Raw genomic sequence first — 20,143 nt, 5'->3', positions numbered from 1 at the left:
TATATGTGGGTACATTTATTCTGGGACTGTGAGGTAAAACAAAATAAAACTGATTTCTAAACAAACACCAGCATTTACTTACAAAAACAAAAACAACAAAAACCCAAACTATGTCTCCCAATAGTCTCTTTATGCTACTGTCAAAGGTAAAAAAAACCCCAAAACATTAAAAACAAAACAAAACAGCTCTGGATTCCTCTTTTGAAATTGCCCTTAGAGCTTATCTACAAATCACACCAGAAAAGTAGCTTCATTGCTTATTAATCACTTCTTGTTATTTGACAAAAATTATATTACTTAGCATTATCAACCCAACTTACTTAGTTAAATCTGTTTCGTATAGTTATATACAGGATGATATGAAAAGTATTTGGCAACACAGGTTGATTAGAACAGATGCTGGTTATGACCAATAGGCATACCTATAGTGATGTATATATCTGAACATCAGTTCTGCTTTATGCTATCTCAAAACATTTTTTAAAATAAAATTTCACATTTATGGTGAACTTTGATATTTTTTGCCTTTCCAGTGTCCAATTCTAGCTGCTGTATTGGGGGTAATCTCCACTGTGTGTGGCCTTCATGCTGTAGTGGCTGGAATTCACTCTCTTGCTACTGATGGTAAAAGGCCCAAGATTTTTCTCTCTCCACTCCTTGGCTTCCAGGCCTGTGGCAGAGTCTTGGCTAATTAGATCCTCTGTTCAGCAAATTCAAATAAGACAAAGGGATTCTCATGTTCATTCAAGATGGAAGCAGCATCAAGTCATGGGCAATGGCAATGGTGTCTGAGGGTGGTAGCTGAAGTATCTTAGATAGATTATTTCTACTAAACAAATAATTGTCCTTCCTGCTTCTTAGTCCGCAGTTCCTATCCATTTTCTTAGCCTGATCATCTGGACAATTTCAATTCGCTGAGGTCCTAGTTCCCTCTCAATAAGTCGTCCTGTTTAATCTAAGAAAGTTATAGATGATTTCTTTAACTTGTGATGAAGACATCCACTCAGGAGCTGCAAAATGTTGGCCTTCAATTTTGAGAGCAAGCAGATATTTTATTAAGTGACCAAATCAATACGAGAAACACCTTGGTGGACTGGGATGTGGGCCCAAACTAACGAGATGAAATTAAACAGGAATGCATACAAAATCCTGCATTTGGATTAAAAACATAAATTAATTTTATGAGGTGAAAATATGACAACAGCAGTTCATGTGACCGTTCTGTGGTCTTATCTTGACTTACAGCTCAATGTGAGAGATCCTTGAGGTGAAAGGATCACCAAACAACCATCATTAGGGAAAGAAGGTGGTCCTAGGAGCCTTATATTTGCTTCTGGGTATTTATTCCTTCTAAAACCAAATTAATTTTTAGAACATTCAGTCTGTTTAACTTTCTATTATAATTTTTCTAGCTCTAGTAAACAGCTCAAGTGCCCAATAGTAGATGAGTGGGTAAAAAGCTGGGATATTATGCAGCTATAAAAAAGAAGGATCTCTTACTCTTTGAGACAACATGGATGGACCTGGAGATTATTATGCTAAGCAAAATAGGCCAGTCAGAGAAAAACAAAAATCTCATGATCTCATTCATATGTGGAATCTAATGAGCAAAATAAACTGGTGAACAAAATAGGTTCAGAGGCATGGAAGCATGGAACAGACTGACAGATCTCAGAGAAAAGTGGGTGGGGGGAGGGTGGAGGAGATATAGCAAAGAACTTCAATGAATATATGCATAGCCTATGGACACAGACAATAATGTGGTTGAAGGCCTTGGGTGGGGCAGGAGCTGGGTTGAGAGAGGCAAAGGGGGGGGGGGAATGATGGACATCTGTAATAGTCTCAACAATAAAAATAAACAAACAACAAAAAAAGGAGTACAAATTGGTAATCACAAGATAGTCCCGGGGATGTAAAGCACAGTTTAGGGAATACAGTCAGTAATATAATAACTATGTATGGTGCCAGGTGGGTATTTGAAATATTGGGAGGACCACTTTGTAAGCATATGATTGTCTAATCACTGTGCTGTACACCTGAAACTAATATAAAATAATATTGACTTTAAACTGTAATTAAAAAATAGAATTTTAAAAATTTAAAAGGGCAAAAAAAGAAAAAGAGAGAAGTAGAAAGCCAGGGACTAGCAGGGCTGGGCAAACTTTTTGACTCGAGGGCCACAATGGGTTCTTAAACTGGACCGGAGGGCCGGAACAAAAGCATGGATGGAGTGTTTGTGTGAACTAATATAAATTCAAAGTAAACATCATTACATAAAAGGGTACGGTCTTTTTTTTTTTTTTTTTTTTTAGTTTTATTCATTTCAAACGGGCCGTAGTTTGCCCACGGCTGGACTAGGGAGAGGAGAAGCCTGTTTAGATAGATTTTCACTCACTACACTAGAAACCTCAGATGTCTTCTTCCCCTGACCAGGACTTTCCTCATGGTACAGCAGATAAGCCAAATGGGTCAGAAGGGCTGTTTGCTTGGACAATGGATGAGCAGTCCAGACCTGCTTGGGTTAGTAAGGGAGCTGGTTTCATCTACTTTGTGACCGATTGCTTTTGAACTCTTTCCAATCATAGATTTTTTTGATTAAACTTATCAACCATTGTCTCGCTATATTTGCCATTAAATAGATTATGTGTATATGGTTGGCTTAGTGGAAAATTATTATTGGAATGGCTTTTGAAATCATTTAAAATAGATACTGCTGATTGACTTGTAAACCTAGGCTACTTCTAACCATTCATTTACTGTTTCGAAGTCAGCCTCAGAACTGCTTCTCATCATTTTAATTCGGAAATTGATTTTATTTGTGAAATGCTGTAGTACCAGAAACATGAGATAATTTTAATTTCTGGAGAAATATTACTGGTTTTTGCACAATGAATATGAGTTTTTTGAAGGCAAGGATTCATTTTTTAAAATTTTTATTTCTGGGTCCCTAACACATAAAAGTTTCTGGCACATATGAAATGCTTAGCAAATATTTATGGAATATGAAACTAATTGATTAATGGCTATCTTTTAAAATTATTTTTATTTTTTAAATTTATTTCAGAGAGGGAAGAAGGGAGGGGGGAGGGATGGAGGGAGGGAGGGAAGGAAGGAGAGAGAGAGAGAGAGAGAGAGAGAGAGAGAGAGAGAGGAATATCGATGTAGGAGAGACACATGGATAGATCACCTCCCACACTCGCCCCCACTGTGGATCGAGCTCACAGCCCAGGCATGTGCCCTGACTGGAAACTGAACCCAGACCTTCCACACGGGTTGACACTCCAACCAACTGAGCCACACCTGCCAGGGCTGATGGCTATCTTTTTAAAAGAAGATATTTTAGGGTAATAATATGTATTATCATAGGCAATACCTTCACCCAGAATATTTTTAGAGTACTTTAGATGGAAAGAAAGCTTGAAAATGACTTGATTTTGCATTTTTCACCCATGAAAGTAGAAGCATCAGCATCTTTGTGCTCCTCTTAAAGTCATTCTGGGAGCTTCCTGGCCACTTTCCTGGACCGTTTATAATGTATGGGCACTCAGATTTTTGGTCCCATTGCTTGCTCCAAAGCACTTGTTATCAATCATAACATGAAGTTGATATATGGGTCTCTATATAGCATGAGAAATATTTGCTAAAGCTCATTAAAAGTATGAAGATTATGATCCTCATTAAAAACTTTTTAATTGGTATTTTTAGCAAGATGCTCCCATTTTACTTTTGAATTAGCAAATTATCTAGCAACATTAACTCACCCCTCCCATTCACATTAAACATGTTTTAAATTCTAAATTTCCCAGAATATGTGATGACAGGCAATGCCAAGAGTAGCAAAACCTCTTTCCCACAGCAGGGTTCTCAACAACACCTGGCACACAGCTGGGTCTTAGTGGCCGACTGCGATGGCTCTGGGTTTGTCTGCCTACTCGTTTGCCGTCTTCTGACTTTTCATTGCGACATCCTCCTTCATCCTTGTGGTCCGGGGCGGCTGTTATCATGAGGCCCCTTACCCTAGACCACAGACAGGGCTGGGCCTGTGACCTTGAATGGCCTATTCAATTAGACCATCCCCCAACACAGTGCTTAGCCTAACATACACTTTAGAGACAGATGTATGACAACGTCTGGGGTCTTTGAGAAAGAAGCCAAGCAGGACAGGCTGATGGCGTCTTTGGAACCACTGCATCCAGCTGGTCTTGTGGTCCGCAATCAGACTCTCCAGCCAAGTCAAACAACCTAGTTTCTTTTTGTGTAACAAAGTTTGTGTTGGGTTTCTGTTACTTGCCACCAAAGGAGTCAGTCCTAATTCATAGAGTATTTCGTTTCAAATAATCACATTAACCCCTTCCTTTCCTTAACATCTGGGGTTGTAACATATTCTTAATTTACATACCTACAATGTAAATGACATATATGAGTTTAAGACACAGCTAGCCTAGAAGCTCATGTCAAACAATTCTTTATTTTTTATGGTACAAATTAAAAGTGACAGATCTGAAGCTGTTAAGAAATACACAAAGTGCAGCTTTACTGACCATACAGATATTGCTCTAGATTAAGTACAGTTTTGTCAGTTTTTTTTCTTTTTAACGTTAAGCAACCTGTGCAGATAAATCAGCTTTGGTTTCAATGTTAGAGCAAATAAGGAGCTTTTAAATATCCAGTTTGGCTTCTTGGTCACAAGTCCATCATGTCAACTTCTCATCATGATGATTATTCAAAACAACCCAGTCTGTTTTCCTGTCCTCCAGCCTCTGCCTGCTCCAGGCAGGGGAGGCGGCTCCTTCGTGGTGCCTCGTCAGGGACCCTGGTGACCAGTCTAGATCATAGCACGCAGGACAAAAAAAAAAATCACTCTCTTAACAACAATTAAGCAAATGTGCCTCACGTACTTTCAAGTTGAAGACAAACAAATCACATGACAAAAAAGCTCATTACAAAATGTTATCCAAACAGATTTTACAGTCAAACATTTAAATGAAAATCAATTTCCTTTTCTCCATTTGTTTAAGCTTGGTCATTAACTGGTACAAGTAGAGTGCTGAGGTAAAACATTGATGAACAGTTTGTACTTTTTTTTTCTTTTCTTAAAATAGGAACAGTTTAGTATTGCGAGATTGTCAGCAACATTTAGCCATATCTATACAATGTGCATATACCTACAAATATTGAGCTTTGGTCCAGCATAGAGAAGATGAGCAAAGGCATTTCGCAATTTCTTTTTGGTTATAGCTTGAGTTCTTTGATACGCCTCTACTTGTTTGTTTGTTTGTTTTTTCCTAGCTCCTTTTGCCTTTTTGTTTTCTCTTTTGGTGTGTGTGTGTTTGTGTGTGTGCGCGCACACACACACTTGAATGTGTATTTATGTGATTACAATCGTGAAACCAAAACCTTACAATGCAATTAAAACTCTCAACTGTTCAAAATGTTTTCTGGTTGAAAAAAACTCCCACAAAACAAGTGTAAAATATAACACCAGTTGTTCCTCTTTTTCATCAAACAATAGAGAAAATGAAGATGACAATAATTTAAAAATATGTAAGAAAAATATTGAAGCGTGAAATACAATCACATATGCCCAAAGTGGCTTTTATTTTTTGTTAGTGGCAACCTTTACCTTCAGTTCATGAAAACATATAAAACACTTAAATGCTATTGGCCTATGAAGTTGTTTACAAGTGAAAATAAGAAATGTCTTAATAAAATTAAGCAATAGGTGTGGTTCAGAAGACTTGTATACACAATATAATTGATATTCTTAAGAATCTGTTCAGGCACCTTTTTATGCCTTGTAGCAAAAAATTTATCTGTAAAAAATCAATATAAGAAGCATTACAACACCTTATAAATAATTTATAAAACAATACAAAATTATAAAACTATAAAAAAATGAATGGGTTTACGACTGTGGGATAAATATATTTCTTTTATATTCCATTCTGGAAGACTACTTTTATTTTATATCTTCACTGTCCTCGTTGTACCCTCCCAATTATAGATCTTGAAACTGAGCAGGCCTTATGTCACTGCTGCTAGCACGTGTTTAAACATTGAGCATTCATCATCTGTTATGTTATCTTGTTAAGTTTTCTTCGGGAGCTTTTCTTGGTGGAATTTGGAGCAGGTCTTGGAGAATACATAATCTGTTTAATCCGTATACTTTTGGATTTCTGGGTTGTTGGTATTTGTACAGTTTTGGAGGTGGCGAAACGGGTACCATGATGTGATTACCATTGAAGATTGATCAGCTGTGGTCCAATTAGTATCAGACTGGCAAAATGGAAACACCTTTGCAAGCGACCGCTTCCACCTCCAGGCTTTTTCTTTTAAAGTTTCCTTGCTGGCGATGTCCCGATTGCTGCATGAATCATCCGGGGAAGGGGGACAATGAAACCATTGCATTTACCCAACCAGCAAAGGGGCTACCAGAAGAGACGCAAACCCTCATCAGGGAGGGAACATGGCATTTCTCATCAGTTGGGCAGCTTGAGTTGGGCTTTCTCTTTTTCCTTTTACAATTTACTTGTAGAGAGTGCATGGGCATGCTTATTAATGAATTATTCGGTAATATTTACATTTTACAGCAGGCATATTGATGGTTTCCTTTTCCCTGCTCCTTTAACGCAACACCTGTTGCCTGTACCTGTAGAGAATACCAACCACAGGCTTCAAGTGCTCAGTGCACAGCCATCCTCTCATCTTGCTTCTCCTCTGGCTTGTTAGGTCATTTTGGCCCACAGATCTTTTGAGTAACTTATTTTGAAAAATGAAATAATCCCTAAGTTTTAATAGTGAAGGCTATTCTGATGTGGTAGATAAGCCACTGTGTATTTTTCCTTTGAGAGGAGGCACTTCATTGTTAAAACTTCTTTTCCCCTCAAGAACCCAGAGCCCAATTCCAATGGTTTAAGTTTGTCTGCCAACTTTCTGCTTCATTTATATATTCCAAGAATAACTGACCACTCACCCCACCCCCCGAGAAAAGTCTGCCATTGCTATTGGAATGAAAGAAGTAGCAGAAAAGGTGGGATTTACAGGGTACATGATGGGCTTTAAAGATCCAGTCACTCTATCTTTCTTTTTTGGCCCATTTCCTTTGTGTGTGTGTTCATGTGGGTGTGTGCATGCTACGTGTGTATGTTGACTGAAATCTTGAGACATTTCTTTGGCTATCAGACTTCTGAGAGAAATTGCTTTGCACAGAAGCATAACACAGATGTAAGTATTGAACCAAATGTGCAGCTTATGTTTGTTTATATTACAAAATTAGTTTTGATCAGCTCTCCATGTACGTGGCCGACAGACTGAGAAAAATCCCAAGCTCTGGTGTGGACAGTGAGCACAGTGACAGCTTATGCCATTGTTGACAGTTCATCGAGCAAAGCCCTAGTCATTCTGGAGTCTCGCCTGCATGTCACTAGGATCTGAGTGGAAGAGACACTGTCCCCACCCTGCGGCCTTCCAGCAGACTGGAGGCCACGTATGAGGGAGATGGGAGATGGAGGAACAAAGAGAAGTGCAAGCTCCATTTTCTTTTCTCAAACCCACAAGTCATAGTGAGAAGAAAGCAACAAATGCTTTGGCACACAATCCAGGATGCCACCCTCTCCCAACAACAGCAACAAAAAAGAAAAGAAAAGAAGAGAAAAGAAAAAAGAACCCTGTCCAGACAAAGTAAAAGCAAATAGTGAGCCTCACAGAATGGCTTCAACAATGGCACCCACTCCATAGGTGACAACAGATGGGAAAGATGGGAGAAATCAGCTTCCCAGGTTTCCAGTAAGTACAAACGTAAAACTTTGTAACACAACTTGACACGCAGAGAAGAGCAGACGGACGATCGCATTGGCAATGACTTTGGTTAATAGGTTTCATAGTGAATCAGCACTTAGAACCTGAAAGAACGCAATCCTTCCTCCAGGTGGCAGGCTTGTATTCGCTTTGAACAGATCAAAGTTTTTGTTGTTGGTATTTCTTGTTTGTGTGTGTGTGTTTTTTCGTTTTTTTTTTTTTTGGTTTAGTTTTGTTTTTCTTTTTCCTTAAAATGTGTTCACATTTTCATACTATACAGAAAAAAGTATGTGGTTATTTGGTTCGCTTTTAGTCCATTAAAAAACTGGCGGTGGGGAGACAGGTGGGGGAGGGAACGAGCCTACCACACACACCTGCAGTGTGATGCATTCCTTGTTTAAAAATTTTCAAAAACAAATTCTTTTCTTTTTTTTTTTTTTGGAAAACCAATGGACATGTATAAACCACTCTGTCCACTTGGTAGGTTTCTTAGTCTTTTACTGATAAGGAGGATGACGAGGGCTATTTTAAAATTTTATTTTTAATTTATTACGTATTTGTTTGTTTCTTTGTCTATTGGTGGAGTCCCAAGGATGGAGCTTAGTTTCTGCGGAGTTTGCCTCGGATTCTGGTGGGCGTCCCTTTAGGAGTTTTCTTCCAGAGAGTCTGTTAAGGGCTCCAGGGGGACAGCTGTCGCAGGCTCGTGCTGTTTTAAGCGTTTAATTGTGTTCTTCAGGGCTTGCCTCTTATTGCAGAACCAAACTCTAACTACCTCCCGGTCATAGTTCAGCTTTTCGGCAATTTCGGTCATTTCCTGCCCGGAGGGGTGTGTGTTCTTCTCAAAGTGGGCATTGAGGATCTCAAGGGCCTGGGGTGTGAAGGAGGTGCGCCGCTTGCGCTTTTTGGACGGTTCACTCCCGATAAACTCGGTCAGGTTCTGCATACCTGCTCGATGGCGGGCCTCAGCCTCAGCCATCCACCGCTCAAGCACCGGCTTGATCTTCTGGGCACTTTTAGGGGTGATGTCCAGCTTTTCAAACCTGGCAGGATACAAAAGGCCAGGGTTCAGTTTGGCTGTCAGACTGCTAGCTATAGTGTTCTCTTGGGCTTCCTGTGGTAGGAAAAAGTGGCTTCTCAGGATGGTGTGTCTGGGGGGAAAATTGAGAAAGAACAGTCTTAAACTGAGTCCTCTGCCAGGGTGGGCTCCTGCCTGCCTGCCTGACTGACTGGCAGAGCGAATTCACTCCAGATTCTCAGCCAGCTGCAAGGTAGCTGTGCCCGCTCAAGCCAGCACCCGCCCTCCCGCATGCCTCATGCCAGTGCATGCAGCCCACACGCGCGGACACAGACCGGGGCCGGGGAGGTGGAGACAGCGCGACGCATGAGCCTTCACAATAGAAATGAAACAACTCCTAGATCTTTTTCCGGTAAACTTTCGAGATACAAGCTTTTATTTTAATCACACCACACCATTCCCCCAATCTTCAGAATTCTAAGGTAGAAATTAACACCAGAAAGTGACATCAAAGACAACAGCTCTCACATTCTTTCATTTAAAATGACCCTTTTCATGTTTTCCTTAATTCCTCCATTCATTGGACTATAGAAATATCATATCTCTTATAACAGTTAGTGGTGGCAACTAGGACAAGTTTCTTGTACAGCTCTCTCTTCAGCTCTGTGTCTCATTGTAATCTCTCTCTCTCCCCTTTCTCTCACTCTGTCTCTGGTAACAAACAATTTTCACCATATGTATGTCAACAACATGTTCCCTTTTCAGGTCAGACATGTCCTGTTGCTACTTTACTGCTGGACTCAAACAGCTGGACACACTGTAAGTACTATGAACACCCATCCCCGGATATGCTCCGGCCACCTTGTGCCTTCTAAACCCTGCCCGGCATCAGTGTACCTTTGCACCAGGGCATCAAGCTGCGTTTAGTGTGTGATACCTGCAACCTGTACTTGAATGATATTATTTTCTGTAAATGAGGGAGGCCTTCTGTACATCAGTTGCCACCAGCAATTCTTTGCTACACTGACTAAAAAAATTATGAAGCATCTTGGGTAAAATTATGTAGAGTGCTTTAACATCTCGGTGTAAAAGTTATACTCATTTTCAATGAAATACAAAAACAGACCGTTCCTCTTGTTTGTTTATTCTAAATCCAAATTCACGGAAAGTTATACTCATTTTCAATGAAATACAAAAACAGACAGTTCCTCTTGTTTGTTTGTTTATTCTAAATCCAAATTCACGACCCTCTGATCTGACAACTTTGGGCACACAGAATTCTCCTCTCTCTTTTAAAGTTCAGGGCTGTTGGAAAACAGCCGTCTGATGGCGGAGTGCATCTTATTACGATAGTCTGTTTTCATAGAGCCAAAATGAACCTGCTTTCGTCAGTCAGAGAATGTTTTGTAAGGAATCTTGCAAAAGGACACAAAAGGATAAGCTTCCTTTATGTGCCATGATCTGATTTTTGGAGCTGCATTTTAGATATCTTATGTTGTGATAAATAGAGCAAATCGTATGAAATTTTAATGCAATTCTTATAGCATTCACTTCCAAGCATAGTTCAAGGAGTTATTTGTTTATTTTATAAAAATAAAATACAACTTCAAGTCCTGGTCAGAGAGGGAGGAAGTACAACTTGCTTTCAATAAAAATGAATTTAATGTCATTTAGTGAGCTCATCCCTTGTGGCAAGCTTCCCCAGCGCTCTCCTTGTCCTGTTAATTGCCACATCACTCATTTTCCCGTCATTCCCTAGAAAAGTCCTAAAGCTCACACTCTTTACAGCGCCATGGCACGGGGAGGAAGCCTATGATAGGGGTGTCCAGTCATATTGGTGGTGTTTTTTCCTCTGTGTCTCTAATTAGGAGGAACTTATCAAAACAGCACCTGGGAGTCCCTGCAGCAAAGAAGGGAGAAGTGACACCTGGGTGTGCAGATTCCTGTCACCTTTAAATGAACTTGAATTGTTTCTATGTCAGATTTTGGTTTCTTTTAAGACTTTCTTTCTTTTCTTTTTTTTTTTCATGGTAGCGAGCTCATAAAATCATCTCACTGAAATAGCAGAAGCTACAGAAAGGCCAAAAAGTCAAGGCATCGACATACTCTTTTATACAACGAATTCCCAGGTCTCTGATCATTTCAGCCATAGCTTTTTGGCCTCCCCCGGGGAAGACTTTAGACATCAACATATTTGATTGGGAATGCCCAAGAAACACTCCCTATGTCAGTGAAAACATTAGATAGCACTTAAACCTATAAAAGGAAATCAGATTTTAGGGCTAAAAATAAGCCAAAGAGGACCTTAGTCACAATAGCAAATTGGCAACAACTTAAAAACCTGTGGCTGCCTTTATCGCAAGGCTGTCAAGAGGAACCAAAATTAATGTTTCCCAACAGGGAGCAACAGTATTCGTATCACTGATGCTGCTTGTTAGTGTTGATGCTTCTGTACATATTGTTTGGAATAACATATACAAGCCTTGAAACAAATTTCCCAGCAGCAGTCTCCTTGTGTAGACTGAATAAAGGTTATTTTCTACAGGGAGGTATCTTATAAGAAAAAACAGTAGGGGAGGCCATAGAAGTGAGAGGATCCTATGGAGCTTTTTGTATTTAACAACAATCAATGGGTTTTATGGAAAATCATTGAGCAAAATGTAAGCTGCAAGCTACTACCCCATACTGATGTTATTTATAACCTTAGTCTCAAACTGCAGGAGAAGTACACTTCCGTCCTTTGGGGAATACATTAAAAGTATAAAGAGCAGATAAAAAGACAGCATTTCATGGATCACCAAGAACAAAATCCACTTAAATGAGTTTAGAGTTGGTTTCTTGGCTGTTCCTGATGGAGGAGGACTCATAAGGCATTGCCCAAGAGGAAAAAGCTCTTACCGAAGTGCCTTTGTTGCCTCATGCATAAACAGCGGATTAGTGCAACACACACATGCATGCGCGCGGCTGCTTCTGGCGGCTTGACCCAGATCAACTTGAACACAACCAAGGCTGGATTCTGTTCTTTATTTATTTAAATTTTTTTTGGGGGGTGGAGGGGGCCAGATGAGGCCAGATTCTCAGTACCCCTTTTTGGAGCCACGTAAAGCAGGTGCTTCTTTTTTTTAAAAATGTGCTTTTAAACTGGTATCTGAGAAGGAGAGGTAAAAGCTCCTTCGAGGTCCCAAGGTGGTTCATTTGCTTTATGGTGAGTTTTCTTGGGAAATCCTGGCAGCCATCCGTTCACAGAAGTGGTGGGAGCATGAGCCCCCACCAGGACTGGCAGCTTTCCATTTGCACCGACACCCACCTGCAGCCTGGAGGAGGCTGGGGTAGGGTATTTCCCAGGAGGCAGCCTTGGAGGTTCTCTGAGTTGACAGGAGTTACCAAACCAGGGCCCGCAAGTCTGCGTCAGCACCTTCATTCCCATCTACCACCCATTTCAACACGGAGCCGCCCCACACTTTGTTCCCACCCTGGACCCCTCCGGCTTTGCCCACCCGAAGAAGAAAAGCCGAGCTGCAAGGGCAGAGGAGGCCCAGGCCGGCCAGGAGAGGCGGAGCATGCGGGCGCGGGTTACCTGCAGATGGCTGACTGGCTGTACGCCGGGCCCTCTGTGGCACTGAGGGCCTGTCCCACCTGAGTCTGCGTCAGGCCCAGGGACAGGCGCCGGATTTTAAAAGCTTTGGCAAATTCTCGGATCTCCTCCAGATTAACCCCATCCACCTCACCCGCGGCCGTTTGGGGATCTGTAGAGATGTTTTTAAAAATAGGATCAATATGTCAGCATACATCCGAGTCACATCTGTTTCTTATGGTTTATGGGAAAATGGTCCTCTTTCAAGCAGAGCAGTGGGGAAACCAACATGGCATGATGTTCCCTTTGTCTCCCAGGTGAGGCACCCCAAGCCCCCATCCTCAGCACCTCCACAAGTTATCCTTCAAGATATTCCTATCCCAGATAAAACCATAGGTTGCTCACACTGCCACTTCCACATTACAAGAGCATCTTCCTTAGGGCTTAACAAAGAGCCAGGGCAGGAAGGCACCTGCTACGGGGGAGGCAACATAACTATGTCCAAATATTGTGCAAAAATATAAGATGGGCAAGGTTTCAATTTGAACTGTCTTACTTGGAATCTTGAGTGCTAAGAATTGCCCTTTGAAGAAAATATTATTTTGTATTTTTTCCTTCACTCGGTCACCAATGCAGCCAGGCTAACAGATGGCAAAATTGCCTAATTTCTCATGTTCACATTAACCCTTCGAAAGAGCATGCTTATGATGAAGCTGTGAGGATAATATATCCTCCCTCCACCAAGCAGTTTACGGACCCTGCTGCCTTTGTCCCTGGAAAGGGCACATAATAAAAATGCCTATGGCGGGCAGGCTCCTTCGGTGCCAGATAACTCGGTCAATTAAGGACTTACCAAGGGAAATGACACAACAGCTGGAGAATGAAACTCCCCTCCCCTGGCGACTGATCCTGGATAAATGAAAGCACACACCAAGCGGGGGACAGCATGGGCTGGGGATGGTGGAAGATTTCAAAGTGCGGCTGGACCCCGCCTGGAGCGAAGCCATTCTCCCTGCCTGCCGATTCCATTGTTCTCCACCTCATTCCTAGGGCGCAGGTGAAAAGTTTTTCTCGTCCTCTCTCTGCACAATAACCCATCCATTTCAATATCTTTGAGTACTTGTCTAAGGATTGTGGTGGACTATAGTATCCTTCTGGTCTCAGGGCTCTAAACACTCTTATCATGAAAAGAAAGAAATATTTGCATCCCAAGAGCCAATTTTTCTAGGACTGGATTAAATCCCACCAGCACAGCGGCCTGGCGCAGCTTGAAGGGTTAGCTAGGGATTCTGGGAGGTCTCATCCACACACAACAGCCTTGAACCCCTCCTCTAATTTCTTCCTTTAAAAAATTCCTAGAGCAGAAGTTAACAACGAGCAACTTTTCAGCGAATAAAACTCAGCTTTTCTGGTACTTACACATTTCTTTAATTACTTGCCAACATTTAAACATTGGGAAGTTTCTAAAAAAAAAAAAACAACCTCTAGATTTTTCATGTTCTTTTGAAACGTTAGAAGATTTGGCTGCACCAGGGCTACATTTGAACTTGGGAACAAGCAGTTAGCTGGAACCGACTCTGGCTGTCCGCCCCCCTCTCCCCCCTCCTCCTCTCCAAGCCCTTCTCAGACCTGCTGCCTTGCTGAGCCCATTTCGCATTGCCAAGGCGAGATTGGTGCTGGGTGGTGGTGGGGAAGGTGGAAAAGTCTTAGCACAATGGTTCTGGCCCCCAAAAGGCCACAGTATATACACAGAACAGGGGTGCGGTATATCTGTGGTATTAACATTTCATGGGGGAAGGAGGGCAATTAGGATAAAAAAAGTGTAAAAAGGTTCCTTATGGGGTTGGGTGTGGGATGGGAGGATTATAGTAGAATAATCCTGGGAGCACTCTGGTTGGAACAGAGAGGGACACTTGTAAGAAATGGCCCAGTGAAGGAGGGGCCTGGCCTCTCTCCACGGGAGCAAGCAGAGGGGCTTGGCAGACCTGCAAGCGTGGGCAGTGGAGCTTCAAAACCGAGGGTGAGAGAATGGAAGCCAGAGACTTTCCTTGTGACAGAGTGGCTTGTAGGAAGGTGGTGGACTTAATTTGGCAGGTGTGAGAGTTACCTGGGGTCCAGGGATGTGCATTTTTAACACGTACCATAGGGGGTTCTGATGCAGCAGATCCCTGGACCGCACAGACAGAGGCCTTCTCTGTGGCTCTGTCATGACCAAGTCTGGGCATGGCATCTTCCGCATGTCACTGTCTTTTTTGAATCCTTTTGCCACTTTTATTCACCAGGTTCCACTCCACAGAGAACTTGTTCTACCACTTGTGTAAGACTGGTGGGGCCAGAAGGGAAGGGCTCCTGGTCAGGCACCCAGTCCTTGCTCTACCCCACCCCAACCCCCTCTGTATACAGCAAGTGGCAAACATCTGGGTGCCAGTGGGCTGGGGTGAGCAGTGTAGTCTGGAGTTGGGGAGAGAGTTTGTTTCTGAGCAAAGCTAAGTAGCCTGTGCGGGAAGGAAAGTTGTGCTTTCTATTAGACCCATCTTTAGATCAATGGGATTCAGTTGAGTTCATTAGCAGGTGAAAGGTGGGTCTTGAATCTGGAAGGATGTCCCTCATCTACTCCAGACCCAGGGCCTGCACAGCCACCAGATTAGGTCATGCAGTACCAGGCCGGTTTTTGACTTGGGCTGAATTTTATGTAAATCTATTCAACCTTATTTCTCTCTCTTCCCCTGCTGCTTTTATCATTTGTCTCCTTACTAGTTCCTGGAGACCAGGAACTAAATCTGTGTGTGTGTGTGTGTGTGTGTGTGTGTGTGTGTGTGATTGTGCAGGTTGCTTTTTGCCAGATTACTGACAATAATCAGAGTTGGAAAGAAAGCTATGGACTCTCACCCCCGGTGCATTGAGCAGTGTTGCTATTGAACTTGACTCTAAGGCTCACAGAGGTGGGCGCCTGTCTCACTGAGCCCAATGGCTTCTGTGAGGCCCCACACAGGCATTTATTACACCAGAGACAGAATTCCTTCTTCCTCCTCTCACACATTTTCCACTCTTGTCTTTTTCCTGGTTCTACTTAGTATGTAACTGATAAGATAGATTTCCTTGTGAAATTGCAACAGGGCGATGATCTATCGGACAAAGGCCCAGGGAGGAGAAATCAGTCTCACATTGTAAAATTTGTTGATTGCTGGAGATGAGCTGCCTGGCTTTCTTTATATTAGTGCTCTTATCCATAAAATCAGATGGCAAAATGTCTTATTATGGTTTTGATCCATAGGTCTCAAGACCACAAAAGTCTCACCATGCAAAGAAGGGGCCTGCCCTGGAAAGAAGGGGCCCACCCATGGACAATATTAGTTTTTCCCTGATCACCACATGTGTAACTTGTCTTCACACATTGTGAGAGTTCATTAGATGGTGTCTATAAGATTTTTTGAATTAATTAAAAGAGCTGAGGCTATCTTTTCTGATTCTGAAGTTTCTGTCTTAAACTCTTGAGGGTTTTTTTCCTGCTGTTTGAATAGTTCCTCTTCCTTAAGGAATAAGGGGGTGGGCAAAAGGCAGTTTAAGATTACAAAAATACAAGAATAAACTCTTGTGTTTTGCATACGCACAACTGTAGATCTACATTTGCCCACCCCTGTACGCTTTTCTGATTGAGCAGGGAAATGAAAATAAAAAAATGAAGCTTTGTAAGTGGAAGCCCTCCAGGAATGTCACCTCAACTCTCAAATTAGCTCAGAGGTTGACATTCCACCCTGGGATGTGTCAATCTGGCTTCCTGTCATTCATTCTCCTGGCTCTGGGAGGTTGTATCAGTTTTAAGGATGAATCTGAGGCCGTATTGATGGGACCTCAGAGGGAGCCCTCAGATCGTGCACAGGGTGGATTCAGCACCTCCAATCAGCTCTAGGACAACCTGGTCTGGGTTTCTCTGCACTGAAGAGGAAGTGGCACCTTTTATAGAAGTTTGCTCCAGATTAAGTCAGCCCAATATATTAATTACAGGGCCAGAAAGACTAGCAATGACTGCCAGGGTCCACCCTGAATCTTTCCCTTGTTAGAGGAGCCAGAAGATCGACCTATATGGGGTCTAACTGCCTTGGAGATTTAGAATAAACTGGCATTGAAAATTGGCAGTGACTTGTAATATAGTGATGATGTTTCCCAAACTAATCTGGAATGCACGGGCTGAAAAGTAAAAAGATTTTTATGGGCACTAAATGCAAATGGTGTGAAAACAAACCCGCTCTGTAGAATCTGGGTGTGTGGTCACTGGGCCAATACTGAACTGAGTGCTCAGGACAGATGTTTTGTTTAGTTTTTAAAATCTAACTCCTTCCAACTGTTAGCCTGGGCATCCGTGTAAGGGGTTGTCAAACGGGTTGTTGAATAATCACCACCTCTCAATATCACCGTTCTATAAGCTCTGCTTGTGGGATTCTTATAGAAGAAATATGCATCTTTAAAAAAGCTGCCAAGCATGAATTAACTGCCTTATGTAAACATCCATCTGCTTTTCAGTGCTATTCTCACTGCAAATAATGGACGTATTTACCAAATATTTCTGAGACATAAGAAACCATTTGGGAACATACAATGCAATTTGGGAGAACAGCTTACTTGCAATATGGTGACTTCATTGGGTTGTGGAAAATGATGTGAATTGTGATTATGTGAACCAGGGGTTCCTCTGTGCCACAAGCTGTCACCATGCATCTTTACGTTCATTTTATAGTTTTGGTTTTTCTGGTATTGACTATCAGCCCTTTGTTGTCTACGAATCAAATTTACAGATCAGGGGTTCAAGACAAGTGTACTGAAAAACCAAACCCGGCAAAGAATAAAAAATCCCAAATCTACCTATATTTAAGCAGTACTGTGTAAATCAACCCAGTTTGGGACATTTTCCAAGTCAATTGTTTGACTCTTCTAGACTTTCCAAAAGCCCTGCTTATAGAAAGTATATTCACCTCTGACGACTGTAGAGACTGATCAAGGTCTAACATAGGGCAAGCTGTGTAGCTGCTGTGAACAGGTATTGTGCAGATGTCCTAATGAATGTGCATATCTGGTAATTCTGAGCCCAGATGTGGTGTTCTTTGCATATGAAGATCCCGTTATCATTGCTAACACATTAATTCTGCATTCTTTTGCCTGGAGTGGGGAAGATTTTTGTATGACTTGCCCACTTCAGTTCATCTGGAACAATGATAGGTTGTTGAACCCTTTGAGTATGATATGGGGCTGTTCATTAACCAAGGTTTTGACCACAGGTTCAACTATGACCTTGCTTTTTGGAGGAATTTGTTGCTCCATTTACCATCCAAACTCAATTTAAGGTTTAACTACTATAGCAAGTCCTTCCATTCTATCTCAGCTTCTAAAACTGAGATAACCATCTACTATATCTTCAGTGTCCCTATACATATGTTGATCATAGCATTCATTTTGCTTTGTTCTCTGTATTTCTTTGTAATCAGTTCCCTGATGTACACATAGTGCTCAATAAATGTGTTTATTTTTCTGTTTAGGTTGACTGACCCTTTGTTTTCCCTGTAATTTAACCTAGATAACAACTACATCTGAAGTATGGGGTTAGGGCTCCCCGCCATTAGCCTATGTGCAGATTAGGTGAATTTAATCTTGGACAAAAAGAATTGCATATTTCATGCTTGATTATATATTTCATAATATGCAAGATGTCTAGTTTTTCTCTTCAAATTGGCTCAGAGAAAAGCTCTTATGTTTTAATTATAAGGCATGGGCCCAGGCTTTTAAAAAATATTCAAAGATATTCAGGTGATTTGCTATATTTTGTCATTCAAATTTCACTGGATAAAACTCATGTGTAAGCATTCTATCTTTTATAGCAGCTCTGGTGTATAGAATATATACAATCCATTGACTTAGACGTCTTGGGTTATCATCCTGGCTTTGTCACCCATTATATTGGTCATACAGGGTGCCAGGGTCTCTCAACTAAGACTGAATCTGGTTCCTCTGACATAAGATGGTCAAAATGGGTTGCACTTTTCAGGTTTTACTTGATGCTAGGTTCAATATCTAAAAAGGAGGACTTACAATACCTTGTGAGTATTAAAATGAGTAAGATATTGAAAGTGCCTTGAAAATCTTACAAATGGAAGCTCAAACAGTCGTTTGAGAAATCACTCCATGTACTATTACTCATCAGAATATACTGCATGTGCTATTCATTCTGTAGTCGGGTTTTGAGACATAAGGGAATTAACTAAGTAACATGCTCAAAATATGTAGCAACTGTAAGTCCAGCGATAGCTCTAGCCCATCAGCTTCCCCCACATGCCACTGGAGGCAGCTCACTGTGCACACACAGCTACCCACCCTCAGGCCCGCTCTCTTTTATTTCCTCTGCCACCTACAAATAGAATGGCAGGAGACTTCAAACACACAGAAAAGCATTTTGACCTGTGGGCTCAGTGCCTGCTGTTGGTTATTTCAGTTCTGAGCTATATGGCTCATGCCCTGCAAGCTGATCAGTTCCTCCCTTCTGAAGTGGCAGGACTGACTCAGCACATCAGAAAGCACTTGAAATGGAAACCAGTCCCTACAGGTACTTATGGAGGGGGTGTGCTTCGGGGGCCTGCATCCCAAAGGAACCATCTGGCCCACGGCATGGACTTCATACAAATATTGGCTTAGCAGGGCCAGAAATTCCTCTTTGAGGTTGAGCTAATAAAAAAGAGAGAGGAAGGTAGAGTACGAGAGAGAGAGAGAGAGAGAGAAGAGAACAGAGGAGAGGAGAGCAGAGCATTGCAAACAGGCAACAAGGAAGCCATTATGACTTAACTGAGCCAGAAAGGATACTTACTGCTGACTAACTGGCCCACGCTCAAAGCTGAAGAAGAGGAGGACGAGGAGGAGGAGGAAGAAGCCTGCCGGACAGGGCTTTGAGACATGGATGCTTGGCTGTGAGCCAGGTGCAGAAGATTGCCTTGGGAGGCTGCTTGCCCCACTGACGTCTGGGAGGGTTGGTGGAGCTACACGGGAAGATGTAAGAAACACACAAATGAATGAAAAATTAGGAGGAAAATGCTAGGGACCAGAAGTTTCATCTGCGGTTGAATCATTTTATTTCCAAGAATATGTACTTCTTAGGAAGAGCGAACATCCTCCTACATAGCAGGCAGGATTTTTTTTTTGGTATGTAATATGTTGCTGCTTGCTTGACAGGCATTTTATTAGTAATTCTAAATATATTATTAATTCCCTACTTGGCTCACTGGAGCACCCAATTTTCCACATTTCTTGAACACCGTGTATAGCTTTCTGCCTGTTCAAACAATTACAGCACATTTGACCGGCTGTGTAAGTACCTGTAGATGAACTATAGTGCTTACAATCAACTTGGAATGCAAAACTCAGTTATAAAGGTCTGGCTGTGTCCAGCCAGTTGTCTTAGGTAACTGGTGTTTTTAGGCAATTCCCAATTTAATAAGGCTGACTGAATATGAGAACTTTCTGCTCTCCCAGACCAAGGAGTCTGGGTGTATTACTGTGGAGCCAGGAAAAAGGCTCTCTAATATCTGATAGAAAATTAAGAGAGAAATTGGGGCAGTCAGGACAAAAACATCTATTAACATTTGTAGGTCTCACTGGTCACTTTCCTACTCTCCGCCAGCACTCCATTTAGGACTCTCATGCACTCTCTCATTTAATTCTCATGTCAGCCTGAAATTTTTTTGTTAATTCTCACCTGAGGATATTTTTTTCCATTG

General features: G+C 41.8%; 1 protein-coding gene across 1 annotated transcript in view; it reads right to left on the bottom strand.

Annotated features, from left to right (window-relative positions):
- Window positions 1–5,919: 5,919 nt before the first annotated feature.
- POU6F2 (POU class 6 homeobox 2) overlaps window positions 5,920–20,143 on the bottom strand; it is a gene marked incomplete at its 5' end in the record, with an annotated part of 116,201 nt that continues 101,977 nt past the window's right edge. The window contains 3 exons of the mRNA XM_014547164.1: window positions 5,920–8,945; window positions 12,390–12,558; window positions 19,237–19,405. Of these exons, the coding sequence (XP_014402650.1) occupies window positions 8,441–8,945; window positions 12,390–12,558; window positions 19,237–19,405 (843 nt within the window). The remainder of the gene's footprint in view (window positions 8,946–12,389; window positions 12,559–19,236; window positions 19,406–20,143) is intronic.

The sequence above is a fragment of the Myotis brandtii genome, unplaced genomic scaffold, assembly GCF_000412655.1.
Source record: "Myotis brandtii unplaced genomic scaffold, ASM41265v1 scaffold465, whole genome shotgun sequence".
Lineage (NCBI taxonomy): Eukaryota > Metazoa > Chordata > Mammalia > Chiroptera > Vespertilionidae > Myotis > Myotis brandtii.
This window is presented reverse-complemented; position numbering and strand designations above follow the sequence as displayed.